Source organism: Arvicola amphibius, unplaced genomic scaffold (genome assembly GCF_903992535.2).
Source record: "Arvicola amphibius unplaced genomic scaffold, mArvAmp1.2, whole genome shotgun sequence".
Lineage (NCBI taxonomy): Eukaryota > Metazoa > Chordata > Mammalia > Rodentia > Cricetidae > Arvicola > Arvicola amphibius.
This window is the reverse complement of record NW_024582348.1, coordinates 38,632-58,654: the sequence shown is the minus strand read 5'-3', so window position 1 is coordinate 58,654 and position 20,023 is coordinate 38,632. Positions and strand designations below refer to the sequence as shown.

At 45.0% G+C, this 20,023-nt stretch overlaps 1 protein-coding gene across 3 annotated transcripts in view; it reads right to left on the bottom strand.

Moving 5' to 3' along the window:
* Positions 1-2,533: 2,533 nt before the first annotated feature.
* Positions 2,534-20,023, bottom strand: part of Ccdc170 (coiled-coil domain containing 170) — a 55,357-nt gene continuing 37,867 nt past the window's right edge. For 2 of the 3 annotated variants that reach the window (XM_038317670.1, XM_038317669.1), the window contains 3 exons: positions 17,446-17,688; positions 7,377-7,613; positions 2,534-5,327 (listed from right to left, as the gene is read on the bottom strand). In XM_038317670.1, coding sequence (XP_038173598.1) covers positions 5,127-5,327; positions 7,377-7,613; positions 17,446-17,688 — 681 coding nt within the window. In that variant the 3' untranslated portion in view covers positions 2,534-5,126. The remainder of the gene's footprint in view (positions 5,328-7,376; positions 7,614-17,445; positions 17,689-20,023) is intronic. The other variant, XM_038317671.1, reaches the window with a different exon arrangement.

The window sequence follows — 20,023 nt, the reverse complement described above, 5'->3', positions numbered from 1 at the left end:
AGCCGTGATGCCCATGCTGGATGGGTGGAGCGTCAGTTGGCAGGGTCATGATGGGATGAGGTGAGTTGAAGCTGGAAAGGCAAAATATAAATGTTACCTTCAAGGGGCTTAAATATACAAAGAGAAGGGAGAAAGGGCCCCGAGGGAAAAGGGCAATGTGTTTTAAGAGGGGAGAAAGCTGGATATGTTTAAATATGATGGGAATAAGCTATGAACAGAGGTGAGGATGGAATCATTTGCAATAGAATCAATCAGCGGGTGGGGATGGGTGGCTAAGGACGTGAGTGCCCTGGTAGGCAGTGGAACTAAGCTAAAGAGGGAAGAAGATGTGTGTCCGTGTACACACAGAAAGTGTTACTAGGATGTGGTAGCCAGGGTGGTTCCTGTAATGGCTTCCATTTTCTGAGTGAAATCAGAGGATATTATCCCCCGAGAATGAAGAAGGGAGAGATGGGATAAAGGCGGTGAGAAAGAGAATATTTTCAATAGTTGTTTCAGAAAATGGCAGTGAGATCCCACTGTGAAAACAGTGTAGGGTGACCAGTTAGCACTGAGGGCTCTGCAGAGATCAAGGGCTGTCTGTGGATTTGGGATGCCACTTAGCTACGCTTTTATGTGATTTTCTCCAGCCACATTCAGTGGGGCAGATAAATCAGCAGAAACACTGGTAGCTGGGATTAACTCAAAGTGGAGGACGGAAGAACAAGGGAATAAGAAGTCAACAATGTTAGAGAGAGAATGACTGACAAAATGAATCGTAAGATGTAGGCTGGCTGCAGTCGGAGTGGAGATTGACAAGGCATGGAGGACCAGGGAAACCCAGAGGTAAAGAACGGCTATTCAAGAGGATGGGTGAAGGGCTGGGCTAAGGGAAGAAGGGTACAGATTTTAATGTTCTGACCAGTGCGGGCCATGTGAATATATAGTCATGAATATCTGGCCTTCCACTGGAATGTGGTCAGCCTACTGGGGCCCACACTCCAAGAAAGCGGATTCTCCTCTTTCAATGGGTATCAGTTGTCAACAGCTCCTTAGTGAGGGGTCAGACATTACACCTTTACTCCCTTTTCTATGCGGGGATTCTGTCTAGTTTGGGCTTGTGCAGGATTTTGTGCATGCTCTCTCGGCTTTTGTGAACTGGTATGTGCAATTGCCCTGTTATGTCTGGAAAACACTATTTCCTTGTAGTCATTAACTGATTCTAGCTCTGAGAATCTATCTATGATCTATCAATGATCCCTGAGCCTTGAGCGAAGGGGGTGTGGTACTGATGCACCATTAAGGCCTGAGCAATCCACAGTCTCTTGCTCTCTGCATTGAATCATTTCGGGGTCTCTCTCTCAATCTCCATCTACTGCAAAAAGAAGCCTTCCTGTTAACAGTTGAGAGACACGCTAGTCTATAATAATAAATCATGTTCATTTACCAGGCAATAGTAGTAGCTCCTACCCTAGGACTCAGGCCATAGTCCCTGATATCAGTGCCACATAGTTTTCATCTTGCACAGAGGCATGTATTTTCTCTGAATTTGTCAAATGCAAATGGATTGGAAATTGTTCACGTACTTATTGCCTGTATATATATATTGTGTGTATATATATATATATATATATATATATATATATAGTTATATTGATTATATATAGTTTTTCTTAAATTACTTATAACCTTTTTATTTTAGACCAAAAAAAGGGGTGATACAGTGATTTTTTTTTTAAGAAATAAATCTTGCCAAGAGGAAATCCAATCAGAAAGTGCTTGGTTGCTTCCATGACTTTCTTGTCACTATCGCACCAGTGGGCGTGTCTTGCCAGACTGGCCATTATTGTGGCTCACAGGGTTCACAGTTGAATAAGATAACAGATTACTTTTCTCCTCTGGTGGTGTGCATAGCATCTTCCAGTATTACGAATGCTAGTCAGTAGGGATGAAGGATCAAGTTGAGTACCACCTTGATGTCTCCATATCCTATGACTCAAGTATGTGGTGTCTTCATCAATAGGATCTTACCATCAAGTTCTGGAGAGTAACCAAAAGTATTGGTGATAGCCTGTAATATTCTGGGGTCCATCAGACCCCACTTCTGAAGAGGTAACCCATTTGTAACACTGGGCTTTCTATTTGCTAGTCTCTGGTATCGAGTATGGACATTATTGCCCCGTCATAAGGTTAAACCCTACTATACAAACTAGAAGAGGCCTTCCAGGTGAAAGGTTAGTCACCATAAAAATGTTACCCCAATAGAACTTAGAAGCTTCTTCCGCATGCTGTGTTCACAGCATCAGCATCATGGATGTCCTCAACAGCCCCTCAGCCCATCGCCACCTGATCTAGATCACTGGCCACTGTTCCTCAGAAGGCTAGGAGAGTAGACTGGAAATTTAGATGGATCCAAGCTAACAGTTTTTTGTGAGATATTTTCTGAAAACATTTAGATGTCTCAGTGACCAGAACAATAACCTCAATAGCAATTCCCCGTGAGTGTACTTGTTAGACGAGTTAGTATTAAATATTTTAAGACCTTATCTAAAAATCACATTAATCTAATGCATTTTATTGGGTAATATAAAATATACATGGATATTATAGAGAAACAAAACAGCATGAAAATGGGAAGCCAACTCTGGAATAAATGCACACAGGGAAGGCAAGCAAACAATGGGCATTTTAACGTGAAGGAAATGCCTTTAGTAACACATATTCAGCTTGTCCAAATAACAGTTACTGTGTCCATGAACTATCTGCAGGCCCAGAATTTATTTATGCTTATCCCACATATACTTTCCACTGAATGCCTCTATGGTGTATATTCAAATATATTGAATTATTTAAAATGTATCAAGAATTTGTTATTTACACAGTCCATAACATTTGGATATATGAAATGCAGTTTCACATGACAAAGTACAGTGGCAGCCAATATGGGTTATTTCTAGTGTCGTCTATGACCCCTGACATGTAACCAGTGACCAATCAAAGGGAAAATAACACATTTATCACTTTAGGCAGATAAAAGTCTGGCACGAGGAGGTGACTGCTTGAGCTAAAGCCAACCTAATATGGTCATTTGTTTTGTTTGGAGTTGCAGGAGGGTTGGATAGTTGGATACTCAGCCAGTTGGCTGCTTGTTAGCTTGGTTTGAGATAGGGTTTCATTCTATAGTCCAGGCTGGTCTGAGACTCTCTCTGTGGTCCAGAATGGCATCAAACTTAATGTCAAACTTCTTTGCTCAGCCTCCTAGTGGCTGAGATCACATGTATACACCACCATGCCTGAGGGAAGCAGTGTAACTTTAAAAATGTATTGGAGGAGCCATTTACATGGATGTTGCAAGAATATGTTTATGTTTTCTTCCCATTCAAACCAGTATCCAATCTCATTCCTAGCTTTGCAACTGGTCGATAGGTCTCCATTATCCCTGATTGTCTGGAATCAGTTTATGCCTTGCTCACGGCTCAGACTTAACGTTTAGCTGTATATGTCTCTAGGAGTTTCTGTTTGCTTACTCTACTGACACAGATAAAGATACAAGATGACACTGGAGAGACAGCTCCATGGGTAAGCGTGCTGTGCAAGCATGGGGACCTGAGTTCGGATCCCAGATGGATCTGCCAGAGTCTGGGTGGGACTGGGCAGGTGGTTATAACTCTTCCTGGAGAGACAGGAGGCTGGCAGATGGTGAATGGCGGACCTGGGTGACTGCCGGACTGTCTCCTGGGTCAGTGAGAAACTCTACCCCAAGGAAAGAGAAACTGAAAAGTGCAGCCCTGTTCAAACTCTCAAAACCACCATTCATAGCCTGGGAGCAGCAATAAAAGCAACCATTCTTCTTGTCAGCCCTCAGACCTAGGTGAGTTATGAGTGATTAGCTGCTGCTTTTAGACATCTCCTCCTGACTGTAGGGTGGCCTGTCTTCCTTCCTTCCTCTCTCCCTTCCTTCCTTCCTTCCTTCCTTCCTTCCTTCCTTCCTTCCTTCCTTCCTTCGTGCCAGCCATTCCTATCAGCCTCAAAACTGGGCAGAACCTGAGAGTGCAGAGTGTACGAGACACAGCCTCTGCCTTGTACGTCCTGATTCCCATACTAACCATGTAGAGCCCTAGGTTAGTACAACTGTCTTGGCCCTGAAAAGCATGTAAGTAAGTACATTAAGACTTCACTGTGGTACCCTGATCTCATGGCCATACACTGTATGCATGGATCGGAACGTCACCCAGAAATCTATAAACAGGTACAATTATTGTGTGTCAAATTGTATGTATTTAGACTAGATAGTTATAGATATAAGGATAAATAAAGTTTATGGGGCTGAGAGGTGGCTCAGTTATTAACAGTACGTGCTATTCTTGTAGAAAACCTGAGTTCAGTTCCTAGCACCCACACCAAGTGCTTTACAACTGCCTGTTATCCGGTACCAAGGGATTCAACTCCTTCTTATGGTCTCTGCTGGCACCTGCGCACGCGCACACACACACACACACCTACACACGCAAACACAGAACTAAAAATAAAATAATTTTAAAGGATATTTCTCAGAAGACTTCTGCAAAGGGTTACCTTAAGAGGTAAAGCCATTAGTGATGTTCTAGGTCAGAAGGTCAACCCTTCCAAACTCTGCTGGTATGCCCCAATCTAGGCAAGAATCTAGGGTATTCCTGTGGGTCTTGATTAACTAGCTAATGGAGTAACAGGTGGTTTTAGTGCTGAATATTAATCTAGGACTGGGACATTTTAACTTTTGTGCTTTTGTGTGTGTGCTGGTGTGTGCATGTGTGTGTATGTATGTGTGCATGTGTGTGTATGTGTGTGTGTGTGCATGTGTGTTCACTTATATAACAGAGCATATGTATGGGGCAGAGCACAACTTGCAGGAGCCAACTGCCTCCTTCTACCGTGTGGGTTCCAGGGATTGAACTCAGGTTGTCAGGCTTGGTAGCAACTGCCTTCACCTGCTGAGCCATCTCTCTGGCCCTAGGGACAGCACCTTTGGAGACCACTTTCAACCCATGATATATTCTCACTATGTCATCAGAGTATATAATTGTCGCACACTGGCCAAATTTCAAAAATATTGAGGAAGCTTTTTATTCCACAACTTGAGATGTACGCCCCGTCTCTCAGGCAGGAGATCAGTGTCGAAGGGCTAAGTGGCAATGCGAGCAGCAGTCATGCTCGGCCGTCGTGTCTGTGAGGCAGGCACAGGTAACAAAGTGATGACGGTGTGAATGGACCAGTCTTTCCAGACATTTGATGATCTCATAGTCGGGGAGTGCGAGAGAGGTCAAGTTTAAGCCCAGCGTCTGGGAAACCTCCTCCCTGAAGTCCACCAGCTGCAAACATCAAGCAGAGAGACATTAGCTGGGAAGGGAAAACACATCCCCGTTGCCAGGCCAAATGCAACAACAGCAGCAAAAGAGGAAAACCCAGGTTGCATGAGGTAGGCCAATTATCCTCTGGCCTAAATGATGAATAAGCAGGCTTGCCTGCTAAATGGCTTCTAAAATCCCTGCGGGCTCCCCAGACTTCAGCAAGTTCATAAGCCCCTGTGAGTCAAATGGTCATGTGTGTATCTGCTGCTGAGTCAAGAACCTCTGGAAACAACCATCCCTGCGTCTACTCTGACATCCGGGACGAGTGAACCGATAACGGCATACATAGCGCTATACCGATGTTGGCGTGAGCCTGTGGGTGGATGACAAGTATTTCTGCACTGGGATGTTAACTGGGCAATGAACTTATGAAATTCAAAGAGAAAGAATGAGCTGGTGAACACCGCGGGGCTTCTCAGTCCTTCTTAAACTACCTCGCAAAGACTGCTGTCTCGACGTGTGGTTCTAACACTGGCTGATCTCGGATTACTAGGGTCCACTGGCAATGGTTAGAGTGGGCATCACCTCTCTTCACATCCTTCTGGGGCGGCTTCTGTGGCCCTACACTAAGACAGGCAAAAGAGGGGTGTCATTGAGACAGGCCCTCACTAAATATCCTCCATTTCAGAAAGGATGAGATCCAACGTGCTGATGGAGTGTCATCAGAACACCATCCAAACATTTATCCCCAACTTCCTTCCTGAGGATGGTCCAGCATGGGAGACGAAAGCTTCCTTTATTTGCACACCCCACCCACTAAGTGTATATTAAAGCATAATCCTCAGTGGAATGGTACCGGAAGGTGGAGCCTTGTGAGTTAGTTAACTTAGATAAGATCACCGTGGTGAAGTTTCCAAGAGAGAATTGGTGCCCTTATCCATGAAGCCCCAGAGAACTTTTCCCATTTGAGGGTTCGTGAAGACACCATTTATAAACCTGGTACCCACTCTGCTGGTGCCCTGACCATGACTCTCCAGCCTTAGACCTAAGAGAAATAACTGCCCTGCATATGAGCTGCTTGCTTCCCATGCTTTGTTGAGGCACCTAAATAGAACGAGGCACCAGCCTCGCCTCTCCAATGCAAAAGTTTCTCTCCAGCTTTCCCACCCTTTTGAACGTGGCCAAAACTCACAATTCCTGAGATGTTTCCCTCCTGAGAATACTTGCTCGTGTAGTCAGGCTCTTCCCAGCTCTGCCTGACACAGGAGCCAAATCAGAGCGGAGAGAAAGGAAGAAAAAAAAAAAAACCCTAGGAACAGAGTCCATTCTCTGCCCTTTTCAGCTTCAGAAAGTGACATGCTCGTCAAAGGCAGTAAGGGTCAGACTGCCCGGGACAGAGTTCTTTATGTCTGACCTGATGTGCTCAGGAGATAAAATGCTCCTCCTCGTAGCCAGCCAGCTGATGTGGACTTTTTTATGGCCTACATCTGCACTTGGTCAACCATGAAGTCTGGGTGCCACTGTCTGAGACCGGAGGCTGTTTCCCTGCAACTGCTCTCTGTGGAAAACAATGCTTCTCTCTGACTTCCTAGCCCTGCTTAACACTAACCCATGTGCGCTGCGGAATCTCCAGAGGCAATTATCAAACACAATTTAAAACATCTCCCAGCCACCAGAAGCTGGCTTCGCACTGGCTTTCGGTTGCTTTGATAAGCACATTCGTTTCTTTTTCTTTCTTATGGTCTATGTCATGCAAGTAGGAATTGCCTTTCTAGGCCAAGAAACTCATGATGATTATGGGCCTGCCAAAACAGACACTGCCGAGTGGGTGGATCTGTTGAAATGATATAGAAATCTTTACAAATTGTGTTGGGAGAAATGTATGAATAATGCTCTTCCCGGCAGCATATATACTGAAATTAGATTGTCACATGGGAGCTGAGCGTGGCCCTGGACAGGATGGCACACCCATTCCCAAAGCCATCCATATCGCTAAGTGTGTGACTTCTGTTGCTCTTACAGCATCCTGTCATGGCCTGGAGAGGATCCCACCAGCTGATTTTTATCTACCTGCTGTTCTCTCCTCTCAGTTTCTTCCAGAGACTTCTTCAGCCTCTCCAGTTCAATGACAGCCACCTCTATCATGGCCCTGGCCCTTTCCCTGTGCTCTTTCGCCTCCTCCTCTGTAGCATCCAGCTCGGACTTGACCGACATGAGATTTTTCTCTGCTTTCTCCTTCAGCTTCTCCAGATCATCTCGGGATTTAGTTAAGTCTTCGATGGCTTTGGTCTGTTCCAAAGTTTTAATCTAAGGAATCAAGAGAATCAGGATCATTTCCCTCGTTCTTCTTTAGGAGATCTGGATACAAACATAACTCGGAAGTCAATGGAACTCGCTTAACTTTTTTTATGAATAAAGAATGGACTTCATCCCAAGCAACTACAGAGACCTTGCAGAACAGCATAAACTGGACAAGTGTGACCTCAGTCCCTGCAGCTTACTAAACGATAAAGCAGAGTACCCTTATTTGGGAAATCAACCCAATAAAACTGCAGACAGCATGGTTCTGGAGTGAGATCGCTAAAATAAAACCTGTGAGCAAGCCAGACTTTCTATGCTAACCAGTGGGTCCCTGTGCCTCGCAGATAAACCATAGCAGTGGCCAAATGCCCGCTCTTCTAATGGTGTCATGGGGGAGTCTGTCAGCAAGCCTCCCTCGTGGCTGTAAGGGAAGTTTCCATCCGCAGTTATTCAGCAGAGTCTCCAGACACCATCAATGAACATGAGGCAAAGGATGTCACCGAATCCTGTGCAGACAGAGGGCAGTGATAGTCCCCTACTCAAGACTCGCCCCAGGGCCTTAAAGCCCTGACTGAGGCTCCTGGAACGGGAGGTGTTTGCACTGTGAGTTTGTGGCTCCTTACTAAAGAATTCAAGGAAGCCAAGCACTAGGTCAAGCACAGCTCCAAGGACAGACCCAACGGGGGCAGTGAGGGAATGTAGAAAAGACAGACGGACAGACAGCCATGAGGAAAAAGCTGGGATCAGGTGGTCTGTGCTGTGTACTGGAAAAACCTCATCATCTCCGAAGCTCAGCATTGTCCTCACAGATTGAACAGAGAAGTGGGGCTCTTGCAAAGATGAATTGCAACCTGGAAATGGAAGATAAAAATAACCCTTTGTGCTCTAAGCTGCTTTTAGTTGGAGTACTTCATCACTGCAACAGACAGGAAACTAAGACAGTGGTATACACTTTCAATTCCAGCGCTTGAGAAGTGGAGGCAGTAAGATCAGGCGTTCAGGGCCAGCCTTGCCCACACAGTGAGTTTAGATCAGTCTAGACTATATAAGAGCTTACTTCAAAAAATAAAAATAAAAAAAAATCCAAATGAATAAGTACAAATAAGCTACAAGACAATGTCCACTAACTTGGCTAAAATTAAGATGACAATTACAAAAGTTAGCAAGGAACTAGTGGATTTTAGAACACTCATATACTGCTAGATGAAATATAAGATGGTATAAGTAATAGGGAAGGTAGTTTTGAAAATGCCAACTATGTGATCCACCAATTTCACTCCTAGTTATAAGCCAGACAGAAGTAAAACCATATGCCCACTCAAAAAGTTGTATACAAGCTCGTAGAGGCATTGTTCATAAGCACCAAAAGTGGGGACCACCCAAATGCCCATCAGCTGATGGACAGGAAAAAGGTAGCAGAGGCAGACATTGAGATGTGTCACAGAGCAGCAAACAAGAATGGAGTACCACGACACGCTATAGCACGGATGAACCCCAAAGGCATCGTGACAGGAGAATGAAGCCAGTACCAAGAACCATACAATTCTCTTCATCAGGAAGAGCCAGAGGGAGAAGGAAGACAGAGAAGGTCTGAGACTAGCGGGAAAGGAGAACGGGGAGTTACAACTTACGGGTGCAGAGTTTCTTCGTGTATGCTAAACATATTCTGAAGTTAAATACTGTTTGTAAACATACTGATAGAAAACATAGAAATGCATATTCTAAGATGGTGGCCCTCCTCTGGAAGGTTCCAGAAGGCTTTAAGTGATACAGGAAATTGGTCACATGCTTTTCAGTGTTCAACTTCTTCCCCAGACCCCTCTTCCCAGTCCCCTCAGTATCCACCACAAGGTAGAGAAATCCCTCCTTTGCAGGCTCCTCTGCGAGCTCCCAGCAGCACGATGCTCTACAGACACGCACAGAACTAAGAAGCTATGAGCTAAACCTCTAAACTGTGAGCTGAAATACGTCTCCCCATCTTCGTGTTGATTGCTTCAGGCAATCGGTCACAGGGACAAAAACCCTGACACTCGGGTGAAGAGGTGACTCATAGAGAAAGACTGAACTGAGCCACAGGTCAGAAAGGAAAGAGAGGGACAATAATATGCGTGGAAGCTAGCATCTTCACCTGGTGCTGGCCTTCCGGTTCCTCTTCACTGTCAGTAAGTGGCTGATGGCTGGCATGGGGTAACCTGGTCTAAGTTTCACAGAATCTCATAAGAAAACAAGAAGAGGGTTAGAAACTATTGCAAGACATGATTTGGAGGAAATGTGACTATGTGAGATGCCCTTGAATGTCTAGCAAGACAAACATCCCCTATGCTGCTAGTCTAAAAGAAGTCCACATCCAATGCCTGCTGATAAAATCACAAACTAAAAGCCAGTGTCACAGCTTCTTAAAAAGCCAGATTGCTTTTGCTGTGGTTTGAATGCCTGTGCCCTCTAAATTTCCTAACTAACCCCAAAGCACATATTATGAAGAAGTGGGGACTCTAAGAAGTGATAAGGTACATTTCAGGGGGAATAAATACCTGTGGTAGTCTGAATAAGGAAGGCCCCCTAGGCTCATATATCTGAATGCTCAGTCACCAGGAAGTAGAACTCTTTGATAGAATTGGAAGGATTAGGAGGTGTGGCCTTATTGAAAGAAGTGTGTCACTGAGGGTAGGCTTTGAGGTTTCAAAAGCCCAATCCAAACCCAGGTTCGTTCATTCTCTCTCTCTCTCTCTCTCTCTCTCTCTCTCTCTCTCTCTCTCTCTCTCTCTCTCTCCCCCTCCCTCCCTCCCTCCCTCCCTCCCTCCTTCCCTCCAGATCAGGATGTAAAGGTCTCAGAAACAGTTCTAACACCTGTCTGCATGGCACCATGTTCCCCACCATGATGATAATGGACTAAATCTCTGAAACTATAAGCCAGCCCCCAATTAAATGCTTCCTTTTATAAGCATTGCCTTGGTCATGGTGCCTCTTGACACAGCAGAACAGTGACTGAGATACTCTTATAACAAACAGAAACCAGTGTAGTGAGGAGCAGCGGGCTGTGTTCCTGCTGCCCAGCTCCCAGCCGCCTGGCTAGCTTATGCTCCAAAATAACAACACACAAATTGTATTCATTTAAATACTGCCTGGCCCATTAGTTTCAGCCTCTTATTGGCTAACTCTCACATCTTGATTAACCTATTTCTATTAATGTGTGTAGCACCACAAGGTGGTGGCTTACCGGGAAAGATTCAGCATGTCTGACCTGGTGGCTGGATCCATGGCGTCTTACCCAGAGAGGAGAGGCATGGCGATTGCCTCACTTCCCTCTTCCTCCCAGCATTCTGTTCTGTCTACTCCACCCACCTAAGGGCTGGCCTATCAAATGGCCAAGGTGGTTTCTTTATTAACCAATGAAATCAACACAAAACAGAGACCCTCCCACACCAAACCAGGCACTGTATGCTCTGGAAAACAAGTGGCACTTTCTGCCCCTTACACCGTATGAGGACATAGCTAAGAGGAGTCTTATATGAACCAGGAAACAAGATAAACCTTGCCCTTGGGCGTCCCAGCCTCTAGAAATCTGAGAGCTATATTTCTGTTGTTTAAAAACTGCCTCACTTGTAGCTGAATGGCAGACATGGTTGACTTCATAGCCACTGCACTGGCTCTGTGGGTGATACAAACTCTCGTGGGACTCTGACAGCAGCTGTGAACTTGCAGCCCAGAGGGCAGAGAAACTCCTTCTGTGGCTCTTGGAATATACAGGAAATAAAATGCCAACTACTCCGGGGGGCGGGGGCAGCATAGTGAAAGGGGTGAGTGAAATGGCAGAGCATATACTTAAGATGGGGAATGCACAGGTCGCAGGGCTTGACTTTGGTGACCACACAGGGATCCCACGTTGTCATTGGGAGATTTCCTGCCCAATCTAGTGTGCCCAAATAGTGTCTCAATGATGATTCCTGAGTGTGCTGAGTCCATTGTAGTGAGAATGTCTTAATACTTGGGGAAGTATTAAGGGGTGATATGTCAAGATGTATGTAACATTCCTTCCCATGATTCAGAAATTAAATCTCTCTCATTCTCTTTTGCAAAAAATATAGCAATTAAGCAAATATTACCAATTTATATGAAGGGTAAAAGAATATCCATTATACTATCCTTGGCACTTGTTCTATATATTTGAAATTTTTTACTGGTCCTAGAGATATAGATCTGTAACGCCATTCATTTGAGAAACTGAGGCAGGAGAATTGCCAACTTTGAGGCCTGTCTGGTCTACGGATTGAGTTTAAGGCCAGCGTAGACAATTTAGCAAGACCCTGTCCCATGACAAAAAGGGTTTAAAAGAGCTTTGAATATATCTCAGTGCTAGAGCACTTGGTTAACATGCATGAGGATCTAGGCCCAATATCTCATGTCACCAGATACTCAAACATACACACATGTGCACACCTGCACACACACCCCAAATCAGTTTCAATGCCAAAGGACAGGAAGGAATTATATTGATCAAAGATCCCACCAAAAATGGAATAAATATATATTTATTTATAAAGAACCTAAACATACTACTTCAATAACACATTGTATAGACTATCAAACATTTTTCCAGTTGTGTAAATTACATGCATTAAAACCTACCAAACTGCAGGGTGGTGGTGGTACACGCCTTTAATCCCAGGAGGCAGAGGCAGGCGGATCTTTCTGAGTTCAAGGCCAGAACTAGTTCCAGGACAGGCTCCAAAGCTACAGAGAAACCTTGTCTCAAAAAAACCAATATATATATATGTGGGGGTGGGGGTGGGGGTGTGTATTACCCTTCCAGTGGTGGTGACACAAGCCTTTAATCCCAGCACTCGAGAGGCAGAGGCAAGTGGATATCTGAGTTTGTGGCCAGCCTACAGAGTGAGTTCCAGAACAGTCAAGGCTACACAGAGAAACCCTGCCTTGAAAAAAAAAAAACAAATAAAAACAAAGCAAACAAACAAATGAAAGAAAGAAAGCATTACCCATTTAAACAGAGATTCTTAACATTCACGCCACATCATCATTCCAGAGAAAAGCTATGCTCAACCACAAAGCGGCTGGGGTTGGGATTTTGAGTATGAAGCCTTGCATTACTGGAATGGATCCATTCAGCTTTCTGTTCGTACTGAGAAAACATGGTGAAATGTCTACCAAAGGTGACAGGTCACAGCTTAGAGACCAGAAGTGACTGTAGACAGTCCTAATGAGAAGGAAGAGGAGAGGACTCTGAACAATCAGAGGCTTTGCACAGCCGAGAGCTGCCATGCCCTTGCCTAGCTCAGGTCCCAGAACCCCTGTTGGGGTAGCCAGGGCGTGAAGAAATGACCGACACAGGAGTGTGCATCTAGGTCAGGACTCTCCAATGGAGAAGCCACAGCACCCAGACGCTTGGCGTGTTTATGGTTACTGCATCCAGCTGAACCCGGAGGCGGGTTATTACATACAGATAAACAAGGAGCCGGGTTCTCATGTACCACTGAACAGGGAGGCCTGTGTTCCTAATCTCAGGAGGAGCGGTCTCTAAGGAGAACCTCCAGGGGAGAAAGCTACAGAGGACATTTTCCACACCCTCTGTCAACATTCACACTCAGACCACAGAGAGACTTTCCCGTCTCTCTGAGCCCCACCAGGGAAGGCCTTACCACTCCCACGGGCTGAGGCATTAGGGTCTTTGAGACGGCTGTGTCCTTGTCAGCCACACACATTCACTGGGGACACCACCTCTCCTTACACTGAGGACTGCTGGGGTTCTAAGGAAGGGAACGCCAAGTCAGGTCAACCAGGACAGAGCTGGGAGCCAGCAAGTATGACGGAGACTCTAAAATCAAACCAACAGATTCCTGGGAGTGGGGTGGGACTAAGTTGGTTTCTTAATCCCCCTGAGGGATCCTCTCAGAGCAGCCCAGAGTTCAGCAAGCAACTGGCCTCTAATTTTCCTCCAGCAGGACAGAACCGGTCATAAAAAAGATGGATGTATCATCAGGAGTCCAGCTAGGAAGGGAAAGGTTCCCAGGGTGCCAATCGTGGTAAACACCGTGTGCTGTCTGCTTCCCAGGAAGGAACTGTGTAATCTGGTGGGCAATTCTCTCTTCTACGTAAGTGTCAGAAGCCCGGGCAGGAAAGGTGATTAAATCTGAATTCCTAGGTGTTGGCTGACCCTAGGCTCTAAGTCCCCTAGTGCAGCTGTAAAGGCACTGCAAACCTCTGATGGGCATCAAGCAGAGAGCATAAGTCCCTCCATGAATTGGGGCTGTGATGTTCTGTATCAGTGGTTCTCAACCTTCCTAATGCTGTGGCCCCTTAATACAGTCCCTCATGTTGTGCTGATCCTCCAACCATGAAGTTACTTTCATTGCTAATTCTAACTGTAATTTTGCTACTGTTATAAATCAGAGTGTAAATATCTGTGTTTTCCTATCTTCTTAGCATTTGACCCCTTGGGGATCATGACCCACAGGTTGAGAGCCGCTGTTCTAAGGTGTCCTGGTGGCCAAAATAGATGCTGTGTCCACAGAGACACAGCTCTGTGAGGGAGGGAGATATCCCGCTGTGCCGTCTCTCCTCCCTCCCCTTCCCTAGCAGCCCACACTTGGGGAGCTGGCAGCAAAGTTACCCTCAATTCAAAAAGCAAACAGTCTACCTTCGCAGGCCCTGTTTACTGTGCACAGTGAGAAAAGCAATCCAGGAGACGGGGGGGGGGGGGGGGGAGGCACTGTCAAACAGCTGTCTCCAGGAAGAGGAGACAGTATAGTAAGGGCTACACTGGCAGGGTAGGAACCATGTCCCTAGGGAAGGAACATGGGGAGTAGCTTCCATATGGGGGATATATGGAGAAAGTCAGAAAGAGAAGAAAGCTTTGCCTATGGCTGATGGTTGTAGTCTGCTCTGATGCTTTCTGGGAGACCACAAAGGAGACACCAATGGCTCGCCCCTGGGTTTGGGACCTGATTTTGAGTCAGGGCTCTTACAAGGGTTTGGCCACATGCTAGAGGCCGCAGCTAAGGCTCTCCACCAGACAGCTGGTCTGTTCTTTCTCTCTGACCAGAATTAAGACCTATTCCTCAGACTGACCTCATTTAACCAAGGTCAGGAGGCTAAGTTCTGGCCAATGGAGACATAGAGCTGTTATATCCTTCCCAGAGAATAGCCAGCAGATGGGCTTTCACGCCTTCCTCCTGGCTAGCGACCGGCATGAGGCCAGAGCCCCAGCAACTCCCTGGAACTGGGGAGGAAAGACAATAAAGGCATTGGCTAGAATGCTCCATATGAAATCAGAATAAGCCAGGCTTCTGATGGCCACTGAGAGGGCCTTCTGAATGTGGCATGCCCACTCCCTTACACACACACACACACACACACACACACAGAGAGAGAGAGAGAGAGAGAGAGTGAGTGCTGAGGAATTTCCTGAGGTCCAAACATGTAAGGCAGGGTGTGAAGCATCTGGTTATAGAGAGGTTACACATAACCTCTTCCACATCCCTAGAATTGTTCCACAAGATTTCAGTGCCTGCATTTGCTTATAGAGTGGTATTTGTGCCAAACTGTAACACTATTTTAATAACCCCAGGTTAATAAGAAAAGAATAATACAAATACATACATAAGTCATATATACATTCCTGCAAACTTAAGGTCAAACTATATCACCATGTGTATAGGGGGATCGCCCTAGTAAAATGAAGCACGTGGTAGAACCCACTCCATCATACAGGGAGAACCCAAAGTCAGAGCAAACTCAAAAGTTGCAGGCGGCACTACACATTCTTGTTAATGGTGATTTTAGTTGAATAGCATCACCAGTTATACTGAATTAATATCATTAATGTCTTAGTTTGAGTCTTTATCCTTTGATTTCTAAATTGGTTTTGGTTTCATAGTGGTAAAAATGTAATGCAATTGACCAATTTATGTAGTCTTAAGTAAGCGATATCATAAAATTATTCTAAATTTAACACAAGAAGGGAGAGCTACGCAAAAATCGTTCTCTTTCGAAAACATTTCCATAATACTTAGGTTTTCACGCCAAGATAATTTTCATCGGTTTAAAATTTAACATTTGGTCTGGAAAGGGTTTTGCTGTTTCTTGGTCTAGAGCTCAAAAGAACCTAATGCATGGATCTTTCAAGGAGATATCCAGATAACCTGGAGTCCAGGTCTTCGGCCTCAGTGTGCCACGGACATGGGGATGCACATGAGAACTGGAACACAACGTGCATAGCAGCTTCATTTGTAACAGCCCCACGTGGAAAGATCTCGGGTGTCCAGTTAAGAGACGAACAGAAGGTGGTACATCCACGCAATGGATTACTAGTCACCCATCAAACAGAATTACAATGGTTAATATTATTTGACTGGGTCATGACGTCCGGATATTTGGTAAGATAGTGTTCTAGATATTTCCTGGACGATGTTTGAGTAAAAATAGGTAGATACTTTTTGTTTCTGTTTCACTTTGCTTTGCCTACACAGACTCCCACTATACAGTCAATGATGTCCTCAAATGCATAATCCTCCTGCCTCAGCCTCTAAGATGTCACAATTATTTTTTTGTCTTTTTTCAAGACAGGGTTTCCTCTATGTAACAGTCCGGGCTGTCCTAGAACTCTCTCTCTCTAGACCAGGCTGGCCTTGAACTCACAGAGATCCTCGTGCCTCTGCTTCCCGAGTGCTGGGATTAAAGGTGTGAGCCACCACCGCCCAGCAAGATGCTACAGTTAAAATTGAGACTCAAAATATTTCAGGACAGATTGTTCTGGCTAATATGGGTAGATGTCTTCCAATCAAATGAAGTCCTACGTATAAGCCAAATAAATAAATAAATAAATAAATAAATAAATAAATAATAAACCTCCTCTGAACAAGAGGGAAATTGCTAAGCAAAATTCCAGAACTGAACTTTGTCAGATATGACGTACAACAGGACAAGTCCATCGCCCCTGTCTATGAGCCTTTTCTACAATATAGTTTTGTACCAGCTAGTTTTATGTCAACTTGAGACAAGCTAAAGTCATCAGAGAGGATGAAACCGCAATTAAGAAAACACTTTCATAATCAGACTGTAGGCGAGCCTGTGGGACATTTTCTTAATTAGTGATTGGTGGAGAAGGGTCCAGCTCACTGTGGGTGGGACCATCCCTGGGCTGGCAGCCCTGGGTGCCACAAGAAAACGGACTGAGCAAACCATGAGGAGCAAGCCAATAAGCAGCACATCTCCATGGCCTCTGCATCAGTTCCTGCCTCCAGGTTTCTGCCCTGACTTCCTTTAACGATGGGCTGTGATAGAAATGTAAGCTAAATAAATCCTTCCCTCCCCAGGTCATGGTGTCTCAACACAGCAATAGCAACCCTAAGACAATATTCTGACCCTCAGTAAAGAGAGCCTCTATTTCCTCATCTCCCCCAAAACAAACTCTTCTCTCACCAAGACTTCTGTAGCTGGCCTACTGGAAAGGCAGGCACTCTACATAGACACTTGTCTCTCCGTCTTTCAGTTAAAATAGCAGACCCCAACGAAACGAGAATTTCCCCAGGAATCCCATACATACATTTATCAGACCACTTACAGGAGGAGATTACACACTGAACCCATATCACCAGCCCCACCTTTTTGACCCCTTTTATTTGAGGTCTTCCATAACCCAAGCTGGCCTTCAATTCTCTATATAACCAAGAGAGACTTTGGAGTTCTGGTCTACCTGCTTCTACCTTTCAAGTGCTGGTATTGGAGCCATGCACCGCCATGCCTGATTCAAAGATGTCATTCCTTAGCGTATACTTTGAGGTGCATTGACAGAAAGGGACAGAGAAAGGAGCCACACACTTGCCTTGAGTTCATTGGTGTCAGCCAATTTGGCTTTGAGCTCAGTGTTGTATTCCTGGCACGCGCTCAGCTCCCTCTGCAGCCTCTCCACCTTCTTCTCCAGTTTCCTGAGGGAGAGCTGGGCCTCATCCCTCTCCTCAGCCAAGGCTGTGCGTGCCTGCTTCTCCTGCTGCAGCTGGGCAATTTTCTGTCGAAGGAGGTTCATATGCACTTCTTTGCTCTCCAGTCTTTCTTTCTGAGTCTTTAGCTGGTTTGATACAAACGGATTTTTTTTTTGACAAAATAATTGAACACTCAGTAAATACAAATGAATTACTCAGATAATGTCGATTTTTATCTGCACGTCAATGAGACTCATTTGCAAAACATCAAAAAAAAGGTCACTGGGTTCCTTTCCCTGATTGAATTTTTTTATTCATATTTTTTCCAAGAATTAATTCTGTAGCTACAAAGAAGGGGACAAAGGAGCCCCAGAAAATATGACAAAAGTCAGCTTCTCCACAGCTGCTTCGTCCAATATTCTGTGCCTCATAATAAAAATGTAAAATTACTTCTAAGACTAATAAAATAGGCTTATCAAGAGCAGAATAAGTAGGATGTAATAAGACAGACAAAATCCTCTCCACCGCTCAGTGGCCACTATTGCTGCACTAGCGTTTACTGGAACAAGAGGTCCGGCATCAGACTGAAAACTTCCCGAGATGATCTGAGCCCCTCAGCACCAGGCTGAGTAGCTCCTACAAGGAGGGTTGATACATTCTCACAGAAGATGTGCCCAGGAGACATTTAAGGAAATTGTTTACAAACTTCCAAATCTCAGAAACAGACTTCATGAAGATTTCGCTTCTTTGAACTCTTTGTGTTAGGCTATGAGCTCCTCCACCCAGGCTAGGAGGAAGCTCTTGAACATCACTGCCTGTTGGCAATCAGATTGATGAAGGCAATTAGAGTGGGTGGTAGAAAATGACTACCAGAGGAGAGAGTCTCCTGGGCTCTGCCTGTCACTTCACTGGGCAGATAGTAAATCCAGGCAGTTCTGTCACTAGTCACAAACCCCGGGAGGAGGAGGCAAGAACTGTTGAATACCGATGCCCTATCCGCCCCCCCACCCCTCCCCCCACGATGCCCAGGGCTGAAGACTGCCATGTGAGCCCTCATGATCCCCTAAGTGATAAGAGGTGGAAGAACTTAAACTACTTTGCATTTCTTATCAGGGACAGCTGTGTCCACACCTGGACCACCCTTTAACAATCCTGCCAGATATTTCTCTAATCAAATCCCTTTTAACATGCTGAATAATGGCTTTATTTATTCTTTGAAAATTTCATATATGTGTACAATGCATTTTGATCTTATTGAAACCTCAGCCCAACCACCTCACTTGACGTCTATCCTGCTCCCCGCCATGACCCAACGCCACCTTTCTCAGCCTCAAGCTGTCTGTCACTATTTCATCATCACCATCATCACCATCATCACCATCATCACCATCATCATCATCATCATCATCATCATCACCATCATCACCATCACCATCATCACTCCTATTTCATTCCCACGGAATCCAATAAGCATTGACTATGCTTCAAAGGTGTGGGCCTATCCAATTTTTTAGCACATTTTTATTTATCGTGTGTATGGTAGGAGAGCACAGGCATACCACACCGTGTGTGCAGGGTGTGGAGGCTATAGAGAACCCTGTGGGAATCCATCCTCTCTTCCTATCTGAGGGATCAAACTCAGATTGTTTGGTAGCAAGCACTTCCACCCAGCGAACCATCTGGGCTGCCCCCAATTCCCTTTCTTGAGCTTCGTCGGGTCAAATTGCACCCTGATGCAAAAGTCCACTGATAAACTCAATACACCAGTAATTTCAATGATGGTATAATTCTTAAGAAAGAATAGCATTGGGCATTAAGCCAGGAAATCAATTCTCCAAGGAGAAGTGAAGAAAGAATTTTGGTACATTTGACATCCCTGATGATGGTTATCAGGATATATATATATTTCCCCAGAACTAGGGTGAACTGGGGCAGATGCTGAGAACCAAATTTATTCCATGAGACAGGAATTCAAAATTTCTCTTATTAAAATTAACGCTCCTGTGAGGTGTATGTCATTCCTGTCTTAATATGAAGAAACAGAGAGGTATGTGATTATTCCAAGATTTCACAGTCTGGCAGAATCCAAGGATCCAGATGTGACTCACTGTATAGCCGCTACACGAAACATTTATCCTGAAAAGTAGTACAAGGACACATCTGCGCGTCCTTTCTTCCTTCTCTGGTGCTGATAATTATACAGCTGATAATTATGCTTTCTCCCTTTCACTCGTCCGTTCTCTCACTTGCTGTAAACCATTCCCAACTCTGCCTTCAATTGGAGAAACGCGAGCCCTTCTCTCTGTACTGTCTAGCTCAATAGAGCTGGCACACACAGAACCGCTCGGTGCCCCCAGCTTCCCTCCTTGCTCAAAGGGGAAGAAACTGGGAGATTTGGGGGCTCTGTCTGCAAGTCTTTCTTGCAGCCAGGTTTGGCTGTGGTATAAACATAAGTTCAGTTAGCATCTTCCAGAATCTTCT